Source organism: Ambystoma mexicanum, chromosome 10 (assembly GCF_040938575.1).
Source record: "Ambystoma mexicanum isolate Mex_15411 chromosome 10, UKY_AmexF1_1, whole genome shotgun sequence".
NCBI classification, from domain to species: Eukaryota; Metazoa; Chordata; class Amphibia; order Caudata; family Ambystomatidae; genus Ambystoma; species Ambystoma mexicanum.
This window is the reverse complement of record NC_090932.1, coordinates 807,132,497-807,158,790: the sequence shown is the minus strand read 5'-3', so window position 1 is coordinate 807,158,790 and position 26,294 is coordinate 807,132,497. Positions and strand designations below refer to the sequence as shown.

Sequence of the window (26,294 nt, the reverse complement as noted above, 5' to 3'; positions counted from 1 at the left end):
GACAAGACAGAAATCATGATTACATCCAACAACCAACGAAGCAACCAGTACATTCAATGGCTCACAGAACTGGGAACATCTTCCACGCCGTCCAGTTGTCAAAAACCTTAGAATCATAATGGATAACGCGCTAACCCTAGAACCACAAGTAAACACGATAATCAAGAAATACTTCTTCCATCGACTCACAATCAAAAAGATTCTACCATTCCTCTCCTTCACAGTCAAAACACTCCCATCCTTTCCCTCATGTCCAGGATAGACTCCATCAACATCTTATACCTCGGAATCCAAGACTATTTAATGAAGAAACTGCAACGGATACGGAACGTAGCCACCAGACTTATCCTCATACTCTCGCGAAGGGACTACATCACTCCAGCGCGAAGGATGCTAAAAACGAATCACCTTCAAAACAATGTGCATAACACAGAGCAATCTACGGCCTTGGAGCGGAATTCATACAAAGGAAAATCAGCACCCACCAGCCGAGTAGAACACTCAGATCCAGCGACGACATCTGCCTTGAACCGAAACTATACATTAGGAAAAAACTTGGTGGATCAGCATTCTCTTGCTTAGCCGTAAAACTTTGGAACTCCCTCCTCAGAAAATTACGAACTATGAAGGACCATCTAAAATTCAGAATTTGTTTTTAAAAAACTGGCTTTTCAACTGTGAATGGGATGAAAACGAACGAACAACACCCATGCACCATGAAATGAACACACACAACTAAAAAGGACTGGCCGCAGGCCGGACTGGAGTGGAGTGCAGGGAAGAAGAGAAGTGTCTGAATGGGAGGGATACCTAGGTGTACCCATCCCCATAGAGGGTCAAATGGGAAAGTGGGCAGAGAGATGGGTCCGATTAAAGGGGAAGGGAGACGGGCCGCACTTAGTTTGAACACTGGGGGTAGAAAAAGTATAGATTGAGTGGAAACATTCTGCACCGCTAATATTGTTATGGTAATTCCATTCACAGTTTATATCAATATTCAAGCTATTGTCTTGGAGCGTACCACGAAGACCTATGCACCTAGGTGTATGATATTGCAGAGAGAACCAGAAAAGCATCAGTTTGTGGTGCGCTCATGTACAGCCCTTAAAATAAGTTGCAGATGTTCACTTTTACTGTAATGATTCCGTTCATATGTGTTTCTCAAAATAATGATGCATCACTCTTCAGATCCGTATGATTCCCAGATTTTAATGGTCTGCTAGGCAGTATGCATTCTCAGATATGTGTCTTAACAGAGTACATCAATGCATTTCAGAACGTGTTCCGTCTTCAGGGCTAGATGCATATATCTAAAGCAAAAATAATTTCGAACTATACAAGATACAGACATTTGTTTGTGTCGAATAAATAAAAAATGAATATTGTACATACCACAAGGTTTGTATTTTCATATCAATCAGGGGAAGTCAAGGAAACATAAGAGAATACTTGTTGTGAATACCTCATACACTTAGCTATCCAAAGGAGAAAGACATCTAAAAGAATCTATAAAAACATGTTTACCTGTCTGCGTGCTGAACATTTCAATCTAAATGGAGAAGAACATATAATGTTTCTACTCAGATGGGATAGATTGCGTACAATTAACTTCCTTAAAGTCACATTACTAAAGCAGTGAATAAATCATGACAATTTAACCTTCTATCCTTTAGGTGATTGCCGAGGTATAGCAAGTTACCTGGAATGAAGATGTCACATGGATGACAATCTTGTAGTCATCCTTTTCTACCTACGATCAAAAAAAGACTATATTAGGGTGCAGATTATAATATCAATTTATCTTCGCCTATTCAGCTAATATAGAGAATTTCCTCGATTTACGTGTAGTTTACTCACCTGCCGCTGTGTGCCGCCGACATCATTCCTAGGCGCGCTTGTCATTGAAGGGATACAACCCGGGATGACTTTTGCATTTTTGGCAGGCTACCTGATGTGCAAACGCGCATCATTCGGGCCTAGGAATGACAGGAACAATCAATCATATTGCAGTCTGTGGGGCGTGCACTATATAGAGAATCATAATCTTGGGGGAATAATCCATTCAAAGTATTGAACTCAACACGAGAAGTAACTCCATTTGCTTATTCGCAATTGCCCAATATTAGCGAATCCGGACGTTTTCCTTGAAGGAAAGAGGAAGCCTGAGTTTATGGTCGAAGCACAGGATGACCCCCAGCGATTTGACGCTTTGAGGACCGAAGACATCCTATTTCAGCAGTAAATCTTTTTATTTCAACCTGCACTTTTGTTAAGAGTGAAAAGAACTTTGGAACACTTTGATTTGCCCCAGCACTGGATTTGGATTATTGGAACTGTTTGCTGGAACTTTGAGACTGACCTTCGACTTGGCACACCCCTTTGCAGCAAGAGGGGGGGGGGAAACCTTCTTTTGTTAAAAAACGGATCTTTTTTTTTAATCTTATTATCCTGGCACTATGAGACACAAACCTCCTGACACTTTATATTTTGAGTTATTTAATAATCCTAACAAACTTTGCTTCAGAATTATAAATACAAGGGCATAAAATGTCTTAAAACGTTCGGCCACTCACTTTTGAAAACATTGTGGTACATCGACAATTACTCGCATACCATGGCTGATTGACAACAAATCATGTAAGCAGTGGGATGGAGAACAACTAGGTATGATAGATGAGCCAAGACCAACTGAACCAGACACACATTTGTTTTCCATAATACTACCAACACAGTTGATCGTGGGAAGATTATAGGGCTAGGATAGGGGAGCAACAACAGAGTAGAAGAGATTCAGTCAGAAAATCTTTTTGGGGAGGGGGGTATTTGGTGTAGTTTTGGAGTTTCCGGGAGAACTGAAGATGCCCTCAGCCAGATGGATACCAATAGTTACCCCACCAGAGAATATACAGTAGAGAAGAGTAGAACCAAAAACTGGATGGATGGGAGAACAAAAGACTGAACCCCAAGAAGCTAATTTGCCTTCCCAGAGACGAACACCCCCACCCCTGCCCCCCACCCACAAACCTTAAGGGATGCAGGTACACTGGAAGAAGACCAGCTAGTAGAAAGACCCAACCCAGAATCCCAGCTGGGACAAATATTACAATTTATTCTCAAAGGAGAGGGGCAACTGTCTTTAAAAAGCAAACCATAACAGAGGTTGTCAGCCCTTGGGAGACCTGTCAGCAGGAATATTGGAATGGGGGGGGGGGTAGGGGGGAGGCAGGCCCCAAGCAGAAAACCTGGTTGCCAGAAGATGAAGCATAGGAGACCCACAATCAGGTATTGGTACATGGTAGTGGAGAGAAGCATGGGGACATGCAGATTTAGGAAAGAGATGTATTACCCTTGGAGGAGAGCGAAATTATAATACAGAAAGAAATACATTTTGCTGTTAATGTTAAAGGATATTTGTACCATGCACTATCACCACTGGAGTGGTCCCCTGGCACTCAGGCGGCTCTGAAAAAAGGGGAGGTGGGGTAAGTTAGTGGGAATAAGCTGGAAAAGTGCAAGAGAGCAATGATGTGCTGTTGGCGGCCTCAGCCGGGTTAACTATGTTGGCTGGGCTTGGGGTGTTTTTTGGTTGGCAGTCGTGTGCTGTTGTGCCAGTCTGTGTGGTTTGTTTTGTTGTTGCAGTGTAGTAAAGTTTGTGCGGATTGTTGTGTTACAGGCTTGTGGTTGTGTTTGGTTAGAGTTTGAGAAGTGTATGCAGAAGGGTGAAATAGTTAGTGGATTGGTTACTTGGCATTGCTGTCTGGAAGCGAGGCGCTAAACTTTCATATTCTCTCCAGGTGGGGCGCGAGGGCATCTCTGCATCTCCATCCAGATCTGGGACTGGCCGACACACAGTCCCTTCCACACATGACGCCCACTCACATTCATATCCTTGTCCGAGTTCGGCCCGGGCATCTCCGTCCAACCTGTCTGTATGCGGGGCAAGCGGTCATTTGTGAGTCCATCCAAATCTGGCTTGGATAGCATTCCCAATCTAGTCGGTACCCAGCATTGGTCAGCCAACGCTACTCCATCCATATGTGTCAATGGTCGGCATTCATCGTTTTATCCAGCTGCTCATTCAGGCTACCGCTCACAGCCCCTTCGAAGCATGGCACATGCCAGAGCTTGCATTCACGTCCAGGCGCAGCACCGGTCATCATTCACAACTACATCCGGTCTCGGTCCATGCTGATGTCCAGAACTAAGTTCAAGTGTGGCAACTGCTAACATTCACAGAACTCTATTCAAATATGATACCAGGTAGGGATTATGGGACCGGTGGGGTTGTTTGCTGGAGTTGGCTAGGGATGCTGATTCTGTGCTCATGAGGTGTCTCTTGTGTCTTATTCGAGCTAGCATCGTCTCTCTTGGTATAGTAGGAGGTTCCCTTAGTCAGTTCTGGATGTTTGTTAGTGTCATCCTAGATTCTGTCATTCTGTAATTTGTGTTTCCTGTTTGAGTGTTTCGTTTTTTTCATTTTGGATCTGTGATGTTGAAGAGCCAGGTTTTTAGTTTTCTGAATTGTAGGTGGTCTTTGGTGTTTCTTATTTCTCTCGGAATGTTGTTCCAGGTTTTTGCAGCTAGGTGGGAGAAGGAGGAGCCCCCTAGTTTTTTCTTAAGGTATGGTTTTTGTTCCAGGCGGATTTCGTTGCTTGATCTGAGGAGTCTTGTTGGCTCCATAAAGGTATGGAACTGGACCAGTAAGGAAAGTTCAGGTTATCTGGATAAAATTAAAGTTAATTAAAATTTTATTTCATAGTAAAGAAAGATATAGAGTTGGAAAGCTTAAGAAAATGTTTATTGAAGCTTGAGGAGCATTATGTTTTAAGTAGGAAGAAAAAGAGAAGTGTTGTTAGGAGTCTGAAATAGAGCACTAGGGGGAGCTTGGATTGAGTAGTAGAAACAACATTGTATATGAACCGAGAGAGAAGGATACCCCCTGCAAAAGTGAAATGAGGAGTATCTCCTGAGAAGCCAAAGAGAAGACTAGAATACAGAAAGGCCTGGGCTCAGGCAGGGGGATGAGCCTGGTGTCTAAGGAAAGCCTAGATATAAATTGTATGAAGTAAATAGAATTAGATAATGTAAGAAGAAGGAAAGTGGAAGACAGCCACTCTGTGAGGGAAACAAGCAAATTTGCTGAAGAGTAGAAGGGACAATTCGAAGGCAGGTAGGACCATGTAGTTGGACTGTAGGAGAAAACATTTTGGAGAGCGACATTGTGGAGTAGTCGGAGAAAGAGATCAGAACTAAAAGATACCAGAGAGGGTCTAGAAGGAATGATACCCTTGAGGACAAGACAAGTCCAAGCCTTAGAAGTGGAGAGAAGGCTTAGGAGTAAAGGAGGGAGATGACCAATGTTTGAAAGAGAATTAGAAACATATAGACAGGCAGAATGGGGAGATACAGGGAAGAAAGAAAATCACAGAGAGGGGGAAAGGCTTAAACTCTCAAAGAGGAGGAGAGAGGGAGACCTACCACATAGACCTTCAGAGGGATGACCGCGGTGTCTTGGAAGACCACCTTGAAACAGGGTTAGGGAGGGAGTAAAAAGGCAGGTGGAGGAACGAGACAGCAAGCAAACTCTAGGGGACAGCAAGGACAGATGAGGAACAGACAGGGCAGAACAAGACTCGAGGGAGGATCTCTAGAGAACCATGGTGAGAAAAGCAAGAGTAGGTAAAAGCTTCTCTGACAAACACCATCGGGGTGCAGCAAACCTTCACAGAAGCACCCACCTAGCATGATGGGAAGTGGCATCCAGCTCACAAGCAGAACATCTTACTGCAAACTGATAGGAGACCACAAACAGAAAGGTTACATGAGAGCCCTGGGTCCACAACGTTAAAGGCAAAGTTCCTGAAGTCCCCACTCCTCATAGATTCAGCAATACAGCCAAGGTCGTCTTCCACAGCACACACAGAAGGAGGAAACATAATTTCAAAGCAAAGATAGGAAGCCAGGTGTTACTTTCAATACTTTGTAAAGTGGAAGTACTGTATCATTAATTAGTTTATTTCAAATTAGTTTCTGCTCGGTTGTAGTATGTTAAATTAACATGTAAGTGTGTACCACAGCATTCCTTCTTGGTTTTGATGATGTGTATATATACTTCAATGAGCATTCACTGCAGTGCATTAAAACCTTTGTGCACATTAATCATTAAATATATTACAACTTTTTATGCTGAGTCCCCCTTGAGGAAAAACATTGTTGTCAAGCTCCCCTTGAATGAAAATAGTATTGCTGCCCAGAGGAATGTCAAGCCCTCATGGAATTGGAAAGAGCACTCTAGATTCCAACATCCATTACAGATAAAAAGTAAAGAAGGACTCACATGGGTGTCAGACCCTCCCCGGAGGTACGGCCAACGAGGAGGATGTTCCGCTTGGAAAGGAGGGAAGCTGCTGCCTGGGAAGCGAGAGGGAGAATCCAGGCATCCATACCAGGTCCGCCGTGCACAGAAGGATAGTGGCCCAGGCGAGAGAAGCCCTCTGAAACAAGCGGTCACTGAGAGGCGTGCAGCCTGCCCAAGAAGAAAAGAAATGCTGCGAGCTGCGTGAAAGCAGCAGACGTTTGAGAAAAGCTGTCGGAATGGCCAGAGAACAGCAGAGAAGATCCGGCAGCAGCCCAGAAGGTACAGAAGCTGTCTGATTCTTAGAGGGGGAACAAGATGAACCCTGTTACCAGGGTATGGGACCCAAAAATATTAACACAGAGCACCAGGAATTATTATAATAGGAATTGTGGCGACATTACAGTATACTTCGCCTGAGTGCAGTACAAAAATCCCAACCCCCCATTACATCGACTAAGGCGAGCAGGAGTTGTCTGGGTGTCACCGATCCCCTTTTAGTTGAGGTAGGGAACACCCTCTTAGAGTTGGGGAAAGTTAGGTTTTCTCTTTATTTTCATTAATAAATGCGTATGCCAACAACAATGCCACCTGTGTGTCAGTCTTCTCCTTCTGCACCCTTACACCAGACACAGACGATTGCCAGCCTACCCAAATCACCATACCCTCAGAATGAGTGTGCATGCTCATACGACCGTGCCTCCACCTCCACCAGCTCAGTTACTGTCTATTCCACCCTGAGATTTGCACTGCATGGCACAGCCAATTGATGGTCTGCTGCAATAACCCTTTCGACTCGATTCGGGCAATCAACCCTGGTTTTATTTTTCAGTAGATTCCAGGCTTGTCTTTTATTGTTGGATTAGCCAGATCTCTGTACGAAGAGATAAACTACAAGGCATGTCAGTAAATGCACGTTCACACTGATGGGAATAGAGGAGTCAGTGGTGTGCTACATTAATAAATAGCCTGCCAGAGTTGATAGTTTGGAATAAACATTTACGAAACCTGTCACAGTAGCATTTAATGCAATCTCACTCGAAAACTGAGAAAGGTCCTGCTTTTAATGCGAGGCACCCCTGGGAGCTGTGCAGGATACCTTGGGTGTAATGGAGGCCACCACACGGGAGAGCATATTGTGGTAATGGTATCTAGCTACATCCAGCTTTCTAATCAGTGTTACAAGGATGTGGAGGGAAGCAGAACCTTATTCACGTGCAAAGGAATATGTTAAGCCAGTAGTAGAAGTGTAGTTTTTATATGTTTGGCAGCAAATGAGAATGAGTGTATACTCCATGCAGAAGTTAGCAAAAGGTAACATATTTGTCGGCCTTGTTCATCAGTTGTTAATTGACCAGTATACTTGTATGTTCTTGTTAAAATTTATTTTGCAAAGCAAAAGCACCTAATCCGCTATGCATGTAAACACTGTTCAATTTTGCCAGAATATTTTTTGGTAACAGCTGCAGATTTATCGGTTGTGCTTTTATGCTGAGGGCTCCTTCTAAAACCACTTTAATTATTTGGGTGAGGTGGGACTGGGACAAAAAATCACTGTGTACAGCAAATAAAGGGGGCCACGTTCATGAATCACTATTTGTGTGTGATTTGTCTTGATTTTCTGTTTGTCTCGACCAAATGTACCACCATATTATTACTCTATCTTTTTGGAGCTTGTTTGCTTTAGGCAGGTAATATTGTTGGACACTCACCTTTGTGCAGTCATGAAATAAGCCCATATAGGCCCAAAGAACTGTCCCTTGCTGACCTAAAGGGCCAGGCCTTCAGGAATTGCCCTGTTGGCCAGTCTGAGATTGGTTTGTGACCATACAAGGCCACTTATCCCAAAACTTGGAAAGAATTCTAACCTGATCACATAAGATTATCTATATGCATGCTAACATACTTTACTATTCAATTCAGTATTTACACTGCATTTTCATGGCGACACGCCTTTGAGATGTGACATCTTGATTTCAGAGAGTGAAATAAACTTTGGAGAAGCAAGAGCTTAAAGCGTCCCATGGATATCGGGCACCACCCAGTGAGGAGCCACCTCTAGAGAACAAGGAACTCATGCACACATGAGAGGCACGCGCTACCCTTTCTTAATCTTATAGGTCCATGTTATGCTTTTAATGTCTTTGGTATGTCTTAATGCTCCTGCATACACATTTCCAAACATAGAGTTGATATCATGTAGGTATGTTTGTATGGCACCAATTGTTCTGGGCAGTCAACTGCAGCTCCCGGTAGATGTTGATAGCAACATAACCAGACTACTACTATGCAACACGCAGGAATGCAGTCTCCCCTCCCCTTCTTGTGATTTGCCCTTGCAGAACTAACCTTGCCTATGATCTGCAAATATTGCATTTTTCCTTCCTTGGGGTGTTGGGCGGTTGGTGGGGAAGGTGATTGTACCCCAAGGCGTTTGTTGTATTATCATGTGGAAATATACTCTGGTGTAAAAACACTGTTCGCTAAGTCCCCAGTAGAACTACATTTCAGTTGCATGTGAATAACGTGGTTATTATTATTTTTTTAAAGAGCATGTATTTAAGAAGTACTCTTAAAGGTTGCGTTTCTTGCTATTATTTGTCTGAATGACTGTCCGAGCTCTTTTTCTAGCCTAGCTGTATAGATGATGCAATTATGTTTTTAAAGATAATTGATATTGACCCGTTGTGTAAATGTAATATATTTCCAGTTCCTGTAAACGCATGGCAGAGATAGGGATCGAAGACGGGAAATCAAAACGAGCAAACGTCTTACTGTTAGAATCTGGCGTAACGTTACCTAATATACTAGTGCATTGTTAATGTACCGTCCCCACGCTCATTGTCAAAGAAAGCTCATTCATTTATTAGATTCACACTTCATGTTCATATTTAGAAGTTGCCACTCAAAGTCCACATTTCTAAGTTGGGACAGGGTTTGGGTGTCATGGAAGTAGCCACTTTGTACATACAGAAAAAAAATGTCAGAATAATAAAAGATTTCATTGTTTGTGGAGTTTGACGCATGTTCCAATTGTTTCAATACCATTTTTACATGAGTAAACGTCTTATATTGTTTGTCTTGGGAATTCGTTTTAACGCTCATGCTAGGCACTTCTTTTTGCGGTTTCCTACTTTTAGCACTCATCAGGCATTTGATGCTATGCATCTTATATACAATCATTGATAGGTAGAAATATGGGAAACCGTTGTATACCACTCCTAGCTGATGGCATAGAGAAATGCAGACCTGGGCAAAGGATACCAATACAATAAATAAATAAATGTCTAGCCTACATGCAGCCACAGTGAAATTGACATATTAGGCCATGAGCTAAGCACCAACACGCGATCCTAATATGATCAGAAGGGAAAGAGGACTGCAACGGCCTTAATATTGAGGCCAGATAACCAGGGGTGGACTGGGAGCCAAATGGAGCCCTGGAAATAATTTTCAAAGTGGCCCTATAATACACATTTGCAGCAAGCCCAACCCTTTTCCTATGAGGACATTTGGAAATAAAATAGTTTACCCCACACAAGAGTGCTGAGGCCTACCAGAAAGTTCCCTATAGGCCAGTTCACCACTGCAAATATGTGGCCAGTCTATGTACTTGAAATGAGGAAAAATGCAAAGAAAATCATTCAGATGCAAACCACCTGCTGTTGCTCATCAGAGTTGTCGAACGTTGCCTCTACATTGAAGACTCGGCCCATCCTTATTCCAATTCAGTTGAGATCATAAAGCCTTCCAATTCCTCAAGCACTTCCCATCTGTCCAGGAACCTAAACAGCGTATCCTGCACCCCCAATCCCATATGAGAGCAATGCTGGCTAAAGGTCCTAGAGGGTAATTTATGGTGCAGAATATTAGTCTTGGGCAACAATGTCCAAATAGAGGCAATAGGATTGCAGGTGGGGGGCTGCCTTGGTTATAGATTGACTAGAAAATCAAAAAAAAAGTTTATGGCTTTCAAGACTGATGACCACTGAGGAAAACTCCATAATGGGAGGTTTTTGTGTATTAGAAAATGTAAAGTGGCTCCCTAACTTAGAAAATAATTATTGGCTAAATAAAAAGGAGCTTTGTAAAATGGCTCTTGAATGGGACTAGTCGCAAAATATCAACCATCTAGCTACGTTCAAAAATCTATCTGAATATACAAGGCAATCGTTTACGTTTTGATCGTTTCAAAGTTAAGCAATGTTATACAGAATAAAGACCTGGCGACGATTTATAATGCAGTTGTGACTTAATTGCCTGCCCTCACTAGCGAAAACTGGTGTGTGGCGTGATATTCCATATCCTGCGAGGATATGCACATTGTGCTTCAGTTACATAAACAACTGATCCTATGTTAACAGCATGTTGTATTCTGGAATACCACTGTGTGGTGCAATATAGAACATGTGTCCATGCTATGAGGTCAATTAAGGAGAATCAGTTTTGGTCATATCTGTCATCTGCCCAGTCGATTGGACTATCTAACTCTGCTTAAAATATATGGAAAAGAATTAGGAGTACATTTAAGTGAATGAATAACCATCTGTAATACATATCGGTATGTATTTGTGATATAATTGTTTATAGACCAGATGGAGTTGCTTTTATGATTTTTTCTTACTTACATGATTTTAGGAAGCTTATGGCTTAGTGGTTTTGGTTTTAAATGGATAATATATCAGATTGTATAGTATTATGACATGTTTTATAATTGATGCTGTTAATGATGTGTTGAACCTAATTTTTATTATGTTTAAGGTTAAATTTCCACCATATAGCACTAATAATAAAAAATAAATGATAGTTACCACTTCCTCATACCCATGTACTCTGTAAAAGCTGTCAGTGTTTGCTTTCTTGTTTCCTTTGTACTTTGAGTAAACGGTTTTCGAATTATATAAACAAACTTATCCCCTTCTCTTCAATCACTCCCGTCCTGACTCAATTTCTACCTAGATCTTCCATTCCTACTGGTCGTCGGACACTCCCATCCCCTCTGCCCTCCCCTCCCAATCCTCCGCTCCTTTGGGCTACATTCGTGCTTAAATGCCATCCAATTATTTCTAAAACATTCACAAATGATACAACTAAATCAGTAGCTTCTGGTCGTGGGTGCTTACTTAAATGGAGGGAAAACATTGGCGAGTTTAGTCAAACAACCTGCAATCTCTTGTGCTGTAAATCAGACTGCTAGTGAATGAGCTGTAGGAAGAATGCATTGGGTGCAAAGTGGGGGTGCTGACTATAAGGCATCTTCCGTAGAGTGGATTTGTGAAATGTGTAGACCCTCTTGGTATTGAGGTTAAAAGCATAGCAATGCACACAGTCCAGTCGGCAGTACCACCCCTTCTGGGGAATGGAGGATGACTGTACAGCAATGATAGCTTGACAGCTTGACCGTAAACTATGGCAAGAAGAGAGGATAACTCTTCAGATCTGACAAAGAGCTACTTGAGAACTCTGACGGTCTGCAGCAGGCCTTGGGCCTTCTATATTGCATTACTTTGCATTCTAAAAATATGCCATTTCAGCTAAGTCACAAATGCCACCGCCACCACCCAGTAGCTATTCCTGGAAGCTCACTTCCGCTTCAAAGCCAGCAAGAAATGCATTGTCTAAATGCAATTAGATCATGGGCATGCTTTTGCCCTAAAACCCGTCTTTCTGTAGAAAAAAGCAATGCATAGCTAATTGGCATACCCACAGTGACTCTTAACTGGAGATGTGAACTTCCAGGGTTGGCTACTGGGTGGCGCCGTGGCCTGGGGTTCTCTCCAGTCCAGTGTTCTTAACGCTTCTTCTCTAGGGTTCACCACACTGTAGCCTACGTTTCTGCCTGACCCTAAGGTGGTACTTCCTCATTTTGTAGTCTTCCCCACTTGTAGTCTCTGATGGCTGCGTGTCTCAGCAGCGTCTGGTATGGGTATTTGTCTCCATGCTTTCTCCACTGCTACTGTGTCTGTTAAGCGGCATCCCTCTGCATCTTCAGCCCCCCACAGTGTCTTCTGCCCCCTAGCTGTGTCATTGCCCTGCAGTAGGATGTAGTTCCCTGGTGTAGGCGGACTCCTCCTCTTACTCCCATGATTACTCCTTTCTTCTATTTACTCCACAGCACAGCTGTTACATGATCAAAAGCATGCACACATACAGACTGTTCTTCTAGCGTTGTATTGTTTCTCTCTCGTTTTGCTTTGGCTAGTAAAGCACCCGTTTTAGTCTTCTATTTGGGGGATTTGGCGAGTTTTGCTGTTAACATCTGGTTCCATTGGTACATGAGCGCTTCTGCTTCTCCTTTAATATACCCAAACATGACAGCCATAACGTTTACTCTTTATTTTAATTGCAATAGTAATAATCTCACATTTTACATATTGATACATGCCGGATTCCCCCAACCTCTTTTAAGCGCAGGAATAGTGGATGGTGCTTTTGATAAATGTGATGTACTGAATTTACTGCACATGGATGGTTGAAGGGCTGAGTCTGCCCTTCCAGGATTCTGGAAGGCCAAGCACAGATGTCTGAGGATAGCATTTGTTATCTGAGCTCGTGAATGAGCTGGGCTGGATTGTTGTAAAATTGAAATATTGAATAGGTTGCAAGCTTTACATCTGTATTACCCTTGGTTTGTAATTGACTGAGAGCATTAAAAATTGTGATTTAGGAGAAAAGGCCACTAATAGACCATCATAGACTGCACAAGATATTTCAAGGGAAGTCTGAGTCCTTGAGACATCACTGCAAATATGTTTCTATCATTGTATTCAATTTAATGCAATATCTCTTCACATTTACATTGGTAACAGAAAACCGTTCTAGACTTGTATGTGAGATAACTTATGAGATGTTGTGATAAGTGCAAATATTGTCCTTGCTCTTTTGCAGTCAGCAGCTGAGTATGTTAAGACTCATCTCCCAGAGGTTCTTAAACATCATCTACAAGATTATGAAAAGGACAAGGAGAACAGCGTACTGTCCTACCAGAGCATCCTCGAGCAACAAATCTTGGCAATTGACCGTGAAATGTTGCATAAACTCACAGGGTCCTATGATGAAGCAGGTGAGTGAGTGTGACCATTTATTTTTTATAGTGCACCTTGCAGACAAAAGTGCTTCTTGGCGATGGGTATGGTGTGTTCATATATTCTGTACATCTAGACAGCACAGCATACCTCCTTAAGGCTTAACTCTTGCAATCCTCCATGTAATGTGGTAATTTGTTTGCTAAACAAATAGCAATCAGAATAAAATGTTTGAAAGTGAGATGAAAAGATGGGCAATGCCACAAAAAAGCATTTGAGATTTGCAGAACAAGACAGGCGTATTATAGTCGGATGCATATTGTGAAGGGTGTACAATCAGTGCATGATTAATAACAGCAGCTTTGTCCACTGCTTTTAATAACTTGCATAGACATTCTCGAGAGAGAAAGCACACTTTATATTGTAGGCACGATCTTCCTTTTCTGGGTGCTATTGATTATGTTTCTGCCGTGGAAAAGCCTAGCCTGTCCACAAACAAGTGTGCTCCTTTCTTTGTGGTTTGACTATGGGCCGTGTTACACCACTGCATTGTGAGTTCTTTCAAGTTTTAGAAAACCAAAGCAAATGTTAAGCCTCTTTTGGTTTATTAAGGACTTTCCACATCTAAAGGTATGCATAAATAGAAAATTGTACAGAAAGAAATGTGAACTTTGAGAAGGAATCGACAGAGATGAGATGAATTGTTAAATTGCCCAGATAACTGCCCCGTCTAAAAATGAACCATTAGATAGGAATCTTGTTAAAAAGAAAACACACCTATTTCATAGCACGTGAAAAATATCACTTTCAATGATGAAGTATTTGGCCTCATGATAACCAGTCTGAGTGCGGTTGAAACATAGTCAGGCCGATTCATGTAATTCCTCTCAAAAGTGTCGCACGCGGCTAGCGCACAGCGTGCCCGTGCGAATGTCTGCGCCAGCCGCGTGCGATAAAACCAATTCCCGCGCACAGCGTATTCATGGATTCTCGCCTCCAAAAGCAGACGTCGCGCAGAGTGGCGCAGCGACCCTGCAGCAGCGCCAGTTACGCCCCCAAGAACGCCCTTGCGCAAGGAAAAGCCATCAAGATCGCAAAACCATCGCAAAGGGCTGCGCCAACACTGTACCAGTTCACCGGACTGGCAAAAGCGGGGAACGCGTATTACGGGTGTCGGGAACATGCGTGCGCGTGAAGATTCACACGCGATCGGGCCAGGGGGAGCGTGTGCGTGTATTTCAGGGGTGCGCGAGAAGTCCTACACGCGAATGGCCTTGGCGCGTGTATTTCAGGGGTGCGCGGGAAGTCCCACACTCGATTGGGCTGCGTGCGTGTATTTCAGGGGTGCGCGGGAAGTTTCACACGCAATTGCCCTGGGCGCGTGTATTTCAGGGGTGCGCGGGAAGTTCCACACGCGAATGTCCTGGGTGCGTGTATTTCAGGGGTGCGCAAGAAGTTCCACACGCGATTGGCCTGGGCGCGTGTATTACAGGGGCTTGCGGGTGGTTTCACACGCGATCGGGCCTGGGGGAGCGTGTGCGTGTATTTCAGGGGTGCGCGAGAAGTCCTACACGCGAATGGCCTGGGCGCGTGTATTTCAGGGGTGCGCGGGAAGTCCCACACGCGATTCGGCTGCGTGCGTGTATTTCAGGGGTGCGCGGGAAGTTTCACACGCGATTGCCCTGGGCGCGTGTATTTCAGGGGTGCGCGGGAAGTTCCACACGCGATTGGCCTGTGCGCGTGTATTACAGGGGTGCGCGGGAAGTTCCACACGTGATTGGCCTGGGCGCGTGTATTTCAGGGGTGCGCGGGAAGTTCCACACACGATTGGGCTGCGTGCGTGTATTTCAGGGGTGCGCGGAAAGTTCAACACGCGATTGGCCTGGGCGCGTGTATTTCAGGGGTGCGCGGGAAGTTCCACACGCGATTGGGCTGCGTGCGTGTATTTCAGGGGTGCGCGGGAAGTTCCACACGCGGATGTCCTGGGTGCGTGTATTTCAGGGGTGCGCGGGAAGTTCCACACGCGAATGTCCTGGGAGCGTGTGTTACAGGGGCTCGCGGGTGGTTTCACACGCGATCGGGCCTGGGGGAGCGTGTGCGTGTATTACAGGGGTGCGCGGGAAGTTCCACACGCGAATGGCCTGGGTGCGTGTATTTCAGGGGTGCGCGAGAAGTTCCACACGCGAATGGCCTGGGTGCGTGTATTTCAGAGGTGCGCGGGAAGTTTCACATGCGATCTGGCCTGGGGGAGCGTGTGCGTGTATACCAGGGGTGCGCGGAAAGTTTCACACGCGATTACAGCATGGTACGTGTATTTCAGGGGTGCCGGGGAGTCCTACATGTGATTTGCCAGTGTGGGTCCTCCCAGGTGTTCCCTGTACACCCTCCACGGCCCCTGCAGGCAGCCCACACCACAGGGGACTACCCTGCGTCCCTGGTCATGTCCCGCAGGCAGCCCACCCAACATGGGCATGCCCCCCAGCAAAGGCACATGTCTCCTTGCACTAATGATCACCAACTCATGTCCCCTTGCACCCCCAGCAGTGCAGGGGCACCCTCCACCAGGCCCCCACCCATGTCTCCCACCACCCCCACCCCCAGCATTGCGGGCCAGCTGCCAGCAGGCCCCCACTCATGTCCCACTCATGTCCCCTTGCACCCCCACCCCCAGCATTGCGGGGCACCTGCCAGCAGGCCCCCACCCATGTCCAACTCATGTTCCCCACCACCCCCACCCCCAGCACTGTGGGGCACCTGCCAGCAGGCCGCCACCCATGTCCAACTCATGTTCCCCACCAACCCCACCCCCCAGCACTGTGGGGCACCTGCCAGCAGGCCCCCACCCATGTCCAACTCATGTTCCCCACCACCCCCACCCCCCAGCATTGAGGGGCACCTGCCAGCAGGCCCCCACACATGCCCCCCAGCCAACATGTCATCACAATCTAGATCCCTGGCCCTTATGGTCAGCCTCCAAATGCAAAACACCCACTCGAGTATTGCATCCACCCACCTAGAAATGGCAATGACATGATAGAACCCCAATAGCAAGTCTGGAAATGAACACATGGCCCTCACATACACCCAATGGGTGTCAGTGAATCTCAAAACCCATATCATGATATGCATGATACCAATGAGATGATACTACACATTGAAGTTTGATGAAAAAAATGTATTAAAAACAGCATAAATGGAATCAAAAATAAACAAATGACAATGGGAATCAAAAACCAAAAGCAGCATGTCCGTAAAATAATGAAAAACGACAAATCATAATCCAAAGGAAAGGTGTCGAAAGTCACAGTTCAAGAAAGTAAATCCAAGGTAAAAACAAAACAAAAAACCATTGCTCCATGGGTAAATCCAAAAAAAAAAATCAAAAAATCCAACAGTCAACTATATACAGATACACAAACCAGGGTCCATGATCCCAACTGAAGAAATGAAACCTACATAAAAATACTACCTAATAAAATAAAACTATATACAAAAATGTGGCCCATTGTCCAAAAGGTCAAAAATAAATAAAAAACCAAAGGAAACCTACACTAACTACATAACTATTTACAAGGGCAGCGGGCTAGTCCGACGGCTCACTGGTTGTTGTCATGGGCCAGGACATCATCGAACTCCTGTTCAATGGCTTGGAGGCGGGCATGTTCCCTGGCCCCGAGGTCCCGCAGGGATAATGCAGTGTCCAGCTCAAACTCCCTGTGAAGACCCTCGAGGCACTCAGCCCGCCTCAGCACCCTCCGCATGGAGTTCTCCGCCCTGACCATTGTGAGCCGTTCCTCCTCTGCCTGCTGCCACTCCGCACCTATCTGCTGGCCCAACCGCTCCCACACGGAAGCCACTCCCATTCCAGGGTTCTCCTGCCCTCCGGCCGATGCCTGCACCCCTGATGTTGATGGCCCCGAGCCATGATGCCTCCCACGTCGAGCCTGCCACTGCCTCCGACGCAACTGCCTGTGCCAGCACGACGGCATCCAGGTTGATGGAAACCACCGACGCCGTCGTGCACGTGCCCTGCCCGATGATGCCGTCACATCCTCCATCTGCTGGGGTCCAGTTGCTGGTGTGTCCACCCCTGCTGGACCTCCAACTCCCGACTGTGGCAGGGATGGGATCCCCACCGAGGTGGCTGCATTGGTCGGGGCAGGTCCACAGGGGGCCCTGGTGGCATCTGGGCCGGAAGACGGCAAGGAGAACGACTGGCGTATAGTCTCCACAGAGGAGGAGAGGGCCGCCAGATTGGCCGACACATGCAGGAAACCCCCGAACATGGACGATCCCAATTGGGCCACGTCGGCACGGTGCTCTTCGTGATGACGTGCGTGCTCCTCCTGGGAAGCACGCACGGCATCACAAATCACAGCCGTGCGCATCGCGACCCCAATCAGGACCTTCTCCATACGGCCAGGGGTCCCCTCGTCCGCAGGTGGAGGGGAGTCAGATGACATGGACATCCCCTCTACCTGCGGACGGGCCTGGGGTGGGGCATCCCTGCTGGTGCATGGTGGTGCACCCACAGGCTCGGGGACAGCGACATGCACAGGCCCCTCCACGGTGACCTGTGCTGCCTCCTGCCCCTGGACTGCACCACTTGCACCAGCAGGGATGCCCCCACCAGGCCCCATATGCGCCTCAGTGGCGGCCTCCTCCTCCTCTGTGGAAACCACCAACCTGGATGGCTCCTCACCGTCTGCTGCCGTAGCAGGCCCCTGTGGGGGCTCACCCACCCCTTCCGCTGCAGCCGTGGGGGGCATCCCTGCCGCCTTGCTCCACAGCGCCGTCTCCGCCCTCTTCTTCACTAGCCGCTGCGTAGAGGGAGACATAGAACACAAGCATCAGGGTACTGTACAATGGTCCCCTAGACAGGAAGCAATAGCAGATGAGTGCCACTGTCAAAGTACACTTCCATCATGTCACTCCACAACACATGTGTCAGTCCAGGCAAAACACTCACAGTGACAGTCATGGTGCATGCCATGGACATTTCCATACATGTCCAATGGACTCTCGAAACATACAATGTAATGGTACTCACATGCATCATGGGTCATGCCTATCACATGCACACACTTCACCTCAGTCACATCCATCTGGCCCCGTACACCCCAATCACAGTGCATACAAGGATGACTAGGCTGCATCAGTGAATCTGTAAATTGTCAGACATGTGTCATGCATCCATGGTATTCACAAGTCACAGACACGCAGGTCAGGCACACAGACATGGATACCATATATGTACCTGGCATCAGCACCCATCCCTCACCCCCACCCATGTCCAGGAACAGAGACTGCCATGCTCTCATGTGTGCAATCTGCATAGGGCTCCCCATGTCGCATTTCAACGCATGCAACAACCGTGCGGTTCACACATTACTGGTCGCACATGCATTACCATGATGTCCCTGCACACATACATGCGTACATGGCCTATGTCACACATGCAGGCAAGTATCAGACAACCAGCACACTGCAACATGCCCTGTCTCACACAGCAATGCTTGGCCACTTACCGCTCAACTCCAGACGGGTCTCCCTCTCAAGGACCTGGGCGTGGAGCACTGGGTGTACGCGTTCCAGGACCCTCATCTGGATGGAACTCATGCGGCCCTGGCCCCTCTCCACGAGGCGCCGGGCCTTTATGAGGGTCCTGGACCTCAAGTCCTCCCAGCGCTTCTTGACCTTCTGGATGGTGCGGGTTGCCACCCCCTCCGCGTTGATGGCAACCACACAGTCGGCCCAGATCCTCTCCCGTCCTTCCTTGTTGGCGCGGGACGATCCAAAGAGGGCATCATACTGCCCCAGGACTTGCTCCACCAGGACACCAACTTCGGTGGCAGTGAAGCTGGTGCCCCTCTGCCCCTCTGGCCGGGGGTTGCCACTGGTGCCAGATGTTGATGTGCCCGACATGGCAACCCCAGGGGCAGGAGTGGGTGGGCAACTGGGTCCTGGGGCTGGGCTGTGGAGCGATGTTATCCGAGTCGGGAGTCTTCTGTTCCGGCAGGGGTGGACACAGCAACTGGACCCCTGCAGATGGCTGATGTGCAGGCACCAAATGGCAGGGTACGGTGGCAGCAGGCAGGCAGGCAGCAGCAGATGGCACGTGGGAGGCTGCTCGGGGCACTGGGGGGCAGTGATTTGGCCTTCTGGGCAGGAGCGTGGTCTTCCGTGTGTTTTCGCGTGGCCAGCTTGATATGGAGTGATTTGGCACGTGAAAATCCTGCACGTCAGCGTGAAATTCGAGGAAAGGGCCTTAGCACGTAAGCGCGTCAGCACGCGTACGCGATTTCATTGGACCAAAGGCCCTTACAGCGTAAGCGCGTCTGTGGCGTTTCGCGCACGGGCGTTGCCCTGGCAGGGCTTGGAGATCCCGCGTGCCTTTACACTGCTCTGTACGTGCTTTTCGTGCGGTGCGTGTGTTTTCCATCCGTTGGGGTTCACACGCTATTACTTCACAGCGGGTGTTGGCTACGCTTTCTTCTACACGCAAGGCCGACGGTGAGTGGTACCCCGCTCCCCCCCAGGCCCGATCGCGTGTGAAAACACCCGTGAGCCCCTGGAATACACGTACCCCGCTCCCCCAGGCCCGATCGCGTGTAAAAACACCCGCGAGCCCCTGGAATACACGTACCCCGCTCCCCCAGGCCCGATCGCGTGTGAATACACCCGCGAGCCCCTGGAATACACGTACCCCGCTCCCCCAGGCCCGATCGCGTGTGAAAACACCCGCAAGCCCCTGAAATACACGCACCCAGGCCAATCGCGTGTGAGAAGCTTCTCGCGCACCCCTGAAATACACGCGCCCAGGCCAATCGCGTGTGGAACTTCACGCGCACCCATGAAATACACGCACACGCTTCCCCAGGCCAGATCGCGTGTAAAACTTTGCGCGCACCCCTGAAATACACGCGCCCAGGCCAATCGCGTGTGAGAAGCTTCTCGCGCACCCCTGAAATACCCGCACGCAGCCCAATCGCGTGTGGAACTTCACGCACACCCCTGAAATACACGCACACGCTCCCCCAGGCCCGATCGCGTGTGTAAACACCCGCGAGCCCCTGAAATACACGCGCCCAGGCCAATCGCGTGTGAGAAACTTCTCGCGCACCCCTGAAATACACGCGCCCAGGCCAATCGCGTGTGGAACTTCACACGCACCCCTGAAATACACGCACACGCTCCCCCAGGCCCGATCGCGTGTGGGCCTTCTCGCGCGTGTAGGACTTTGGCGCACATTTTTTTCCTGCGCAGGGACTCTACCGTCTGCTTTCGTGTGGCGGACATGTATGGGCCTGTGCGCGTCTTTGGCCGTGCGCTGTTTCTCCCTATTCGATTCCATGAATACGTGTTGTAGGCGAGCGTGTGGGCGTTCTGCGCACTTGCCTCCTGTACTTCCCCCGTGACGCCCACATTTTCACAAGTTGTTCCCCATTCTGCGTGTGACGCCCCGTGTTACGCCTACTTTTGTTATGTGCGCCGCGCTATGTGCGAATTCGCTGTGGCCTTATCGCACGGCGTTCGATGACCTGTGCGCCAAAGTGCGCCGCACACTTTTTCAGCGCACATCCCACATTTCGTGCGTGCACGGACTTCCATGAATAGATGTGCGATGTTTTCTGTGCGATAATCGCACTTGCACTGCGATAATCGCACTTGCACTGCGATTTTCGCTGTTTCTCTGCGAATCGCACGTTTTCGCACGCGTGCGCCGTTTTTTCGGCGCACGTTGAATCCATGAATCGGCCTGTAAGTTGAATGGAGTTGGAGAATATACTTTCTTTTTTTCAAGTTTACAAAGTACAAGCAGTAAGTTCATTTGAATATAGGGTTGCTGTCTTCTGTGACTCTTTGTTATTGGAAAGGTATCTTCATAAAATGTGCGTTTGCTTTCAGGGAATTAAGATGAAAGTGATATAATTTTCTTGTTGAATCTTTTGTAGCCTGTCTGTTCCGTTTTCACCCCTTTCGCCCCTTTCACGATTGTTCACGATTATTGGCGAGTCTTTAAAGTTCTTGCACCTTGGATAAAAATAAAGGATTTTCAGTGTGGCAATTGGGAATGCTTTGTAATTGATTATGTTGTTTTCCTTGACAAATCGGGATCCAGTTAATTGCAATTAAATTGTGTATGCAGTTCTCCTGCAGACTTGTCTGTCTCTTGTCCCTTGATATTGTAGTTGTTGAAAACGTATTGACTGGGGCTCATTTTCTTGACCTCACAAAGATGAAAGGCCAAGTCTTGCTCCAGAATATCAAACATGTGCCCAGTAAGCAATCAGTCCACTGACGTAGCTTATTGTCTATAGGAGTATTGAACATCAAAACTGAGATTACTCTACATTTCTATTGTTTCTGTCACTTGACATAACCAATTTGCGTTCTTCTTGATTGGTTAAATTACTAATAATTGAAGAACCCATTGCCTAGTTATAAACCAGTCTAGCTAGGGATTAACTAAACAATGAAGGCCCACTACAGATGTAAACGTAATCTGATGTAGTTTCCCTATGGAACAGGTCACTTTACTGCTAAAATCTTAGGTAATTTTGGTGTACCCCATGCAATGGGAGGAAGGGAGACAAGCAACCACTCATGAACAGTAAAGGAGGAGGGGGAAACGTGAGTGGAAAAAGGGGTCACAGAAAGATGACCCGCAAAATAGTGTCCCCTAACTGTCCACCTAAGTTAGCATTCACTTTTGTAGTGACAGTATACCAACCTATGCTTGGCATAGATCATATATAGCATGTATACTGACATATACTTGTTGTGCAATCTTTCTGGCTTCCATTAGTTGTATCACAGCCCCACATGATTTGTGGAATCCGATTTCTTCCATGAACTTCGTTTTGCATCAAACACATGTTGAGTATACTGTCGCCCAGTATATTTGCTGGGCTCTCAATTGAACATTTTTATAAGCTGGCCAGCTTTAGGTAAGGAGTGGGCACCATTGAACAATCTGTTTGCTTCCACTTAATAATTGCTAAATGTCTTCACCTCGAAATAAGTGTATGTTTATGCAATGTATGGACATGAAATACATAATTGAACTAAAAGTAGATCACTCTTTTGAATATCATTGGCATCAAAGTAAATGGATAAATAAGTGGTTTGTATTTTCATTTATTGAGGAGGAACATGTGTCTCGAACAGAAACCCAGCATTTCAAAACTGAGTGAGGACAAAGGGGTACTCACTCTTTTTGTGATGTAGGATTTGTCAGCCGCTTTAGACACAGTTAATCACAACATCATACTCGAACGTCTGACAATGCTGGGAAATGTATCTGAACAGGCTCTGAAATGGTTTGGATAATTTTTAGATAGACGTCAACGGATGAAATCTGGTGGCTATATCACAGACCCTTTTGTAATGAGCTGTGGAGTCCCACAGCGATTCTCACTATCCCCCCTGTTGTTTAATTTATACATGCAACCTGTACTGAATATTGTGAAAAGTCATGGCATGATCTACCATTTATATGCCAATGACACACACATTTATATCAAAATTAACCATATTGAGCAGGCCTTTACGAGGGTTAATCATTGTCTAGAAGACATAAACAGATGGATGTCAAGAAATCAACTTCAGCTGAATGCAGCCAATACTGAGCTTATCCTATTCGGACCTGGGAAGCAGGATTTGGCTGCAAGAGAATCTTTTGCCCCACGTATCCTTGGGTAGGAGCTTCAATTTGCTACTATGATTAAGAACTTAGGATGCCTGTGGCAGGAGAACCTGGGCAGCGAAGCACAAGTTGGGGCAAAGGTTCAGTCTATTTACTATTCTCTGCAGATGCTAAAACGGGTTATACCATTTATTCCTAAAGAAGACCATGCAGTAGAAGTGGGGCCTATGACAAATACCCATTTGGACTATTGTAATAGCCTTTTGATGAATATCCCGACCAAACAACTGTAAAAGCTCCAGAAGGCCCAAAATGTAGCACTCAGGCTGGGGAGAGCAGACCATGTCTCCCCCCTTCGTAAAACACTGAACCGGCCGGCAGTCGAGGACCGCATTAAATTTAAGGTAGCATGCATGATTTTTAAGTGCCTAAGGCACTTGCTCCGGAATACCTAAGCAATAAATAATGTCCTCACATTCCCTTGAGAGCCCTCAGGTCAAGGGACCAACTGCTGCCGAGTATCCCCCAGTCAGTATTTGTTACTATAGGAGACAGAAGATTTGCCGTCTTCGGTCCCAGATTCTGGAACAGTCTACCGCGGGAGATTGGGGATTGTCAGACACTTGCTCAGTTTTGAAAGGGCCTAAAAACCTTCCTGTTTAAATAGCAACAATACAGTTTACCTGCTGACTTCTCATCCTTCTCTACTCACATTCTATATGTATGTGGTTTCAACTGCGCTTTTATACGGTTACGTCCGTCGTGGGCGCTTACAAATACTCAAATACAAATACAGTTGTGTACCTTGCAAGAGGCTTATAAGGATTGAATAGTTGTAAACAAACTGACTACTCAATTTCTCAGAATATCATGGAAATGGGAAGCAGGTGTGAAAACAGGGGAAGGAGGAGCTGGAGACTGAGGACCAGGGAGGCCTGAGTCGACTCAGAAGCCCGGGCATGCTAATATGAGACGAGAAGGCAGGGGAGGATGGGCTTCGGAAGAAAGCAAAATCCTTGAGTGTGAGAAGGGTGCCACCCCCCTTGATAGTAGGGAGGGCATATATCTCTTGCTAGTCAGAAGGGCACTGTATGTATTTGTAGAAACAAGGACAAATACCTGCTTATTGCGAAGTCACCAAATCATTTACTGATAAGGAGGGGTGCAGCATATCCTTTAGTGGGGGTTGAACGCTAGATTATTGGAACGGGAAGAACTTGGCCAGGTACTATCCTCCTTGATTGGATTACAAATAGTGAGCTGGGCACTATGACACGATGAAGTTGGTTTGTCCAAAGAGACGCTGGTCTTTCTGCTTCTGTGACTTTGATCATGATAAAGATGTGAACCTGGTGCTATATCCATGTTATTGTGGGTTGAGGAAAGAGATTTCTGGCCACTATATTCCAGTGACTATGACCCATTTAGGGGTGAGTTTCAATAGTAGTGCAAATTGGTCTGATCATATCTTCGAAACAACGCAGAAACATACTAAGGCTTGTGGTGCATTGCGTAGGTTTGGACTAGAGATGGGTGGGTTAACTATTAATCCAACACTCATCATTTACTGGGCTAAACCTGTTGCATCATGTCTATATGGTGCAGAAGTGTGGGGTCTGTCCCAAGTCTAATTGATTCGGGTTAAGGAGACTAGATTCCTCCAAAATGTTTCAGAGGCAACAAAAAGTTTCTCAATATATTTGCTTCATGGGGAACTAAGAGCATACTATATAAATTATCTTATAAACTTTAAACCTTTGTTATTTTGGACAGGATTATGGTCCCAAACTAAGCATCATCTAACACATGGGATCCTAAAGGATGTGAAAGTTTCAGATACCTGCAGGAATATCGCTTGGCTGAACTCCTTGGAAAAAGCATTTTGGAGCCTTGATTTGTTAGGAAACTCAGCTGCTCCTGCAAATGTTTCCGAAGCTGATATTCTACTGGTGCGACAAAAATATATGGAGTATAGAACAGACTTGGTGGCCATCTTGAGTCCAAAAAGCAGTCAGTCATCAGGTACCATGACTATGGTTGCAGTGGACAAAATGCTGATTATATGCGTAGGTTTCATTGCAAATGAAAGAGTAGTCTCTTGCTACACTTGAGGACAAGCATTTTACTGTCCCTAGTTAAGGGACAGGACCGCATGAACCGAATCAAATATCTGATGCCCATGCAATGTTATTCTATCCCATGCGCTGGCTCATCTTTAGTTTTTCTGTCCAATTTTCTACAAACCCAGGTCACGGTTTTAAATACCAATTTTAAGGAAGTCAAATTGCACTTCAGTAAAAGAAGCAACTAGTTTTATATTATCATTGCTCTCGAAAGCGGTTGCCGGGGCTGTGTACATGTATTTAGAAGCCACAATACATTTCATTGCAGACAACTTGCTCGAATGATTGTGGTTGCAATGATTTAAATGTTACGCCTGTACGCATCTTGCTTATTTTATTATGTTCTATAACTCAACGTATTTTATTTTAATTTGTAAAGTTTTGTCAAGTTTTTATGAAGTTAATGTTCTTCGAAATAAAGATTAATTAATTCATTAATTCATTCAGTGACTGTGTAGTAAATTAGAGATCCTGAGGGAGACCAGAATCCTCTTTTTATTAATAACTCTGACACCTTATAGTTGAACCCTTCCTGACACATTTTGTTTACATTGTTATGAGAGAAGAATATCCCTTTTAGTTGTAGACCAAACCTATAACTTCTAGCTGTTTATCCGATCCGACAAAGGTATCAATCTTTAAAACATGCTTTTTTAAGCATGTGTTTTGTTAGATCTGCCACAGGATGTACACTTACATTTAAAGTGGGTTTCACAATTATAAAAAAATCTGCACTTCCCTTAGATATTCATATAGATATACCGTCTACTTTAACAAGTTAGGAAATATTTCTAGAACATTCCCAATAGACTGTTGATCTAGGATATTGGGGGCGTTCAGCTAAGCATATTTGTTTTTGCATTTGCCCATTAAGAGTTTTTTGTAGTGAGGCAAATTTGCACCAACGTGTCTTTCACTCCTTTATACAAGTGTGTATTAAAGGCAAAACTAAAATTGCACATACTGAGTATATGGAATTGTGTGCTGTGGTGTGCAGTGCAGCTTGTGGACTGTGACTCAGACATGAGTCAGCATATCTTGCATAGGGGATGTGACGTTTCTAATCTTAGGAGAGTTACAACACTACAGAGAACACCCAAACAAAATCCCCCCAATATAAATTGACCACTAATGTCCCTGAA

The 26,294-nt window shown here is 46.0% G+C and overlaps 1 protein-coding gene across 1 annotated transcript in view; it reads left to right on the top strand.

Moving 5' to 3' along the window:
* Nucleotides 1–26,294, top strand: part of PPM1L (protein phosphatase, Mg2+/Mn2+ dependent 1L) — a 983,415-nt gene that overhangs the window by 504,678 nt on the left and 452,443 nt on the right. The window contains exon 2 of the mRNA XM_069618470.1: nucleotides 13,244–13,418. Within this exon, the coding sequence (XP_069474571.1) occupies nucleotides 13,244–13,418 (175 nt within the window). The remainder of the gene's footprint in view (nucleotides 1–13,243; nucleotides 13,419–26,294) is intronic.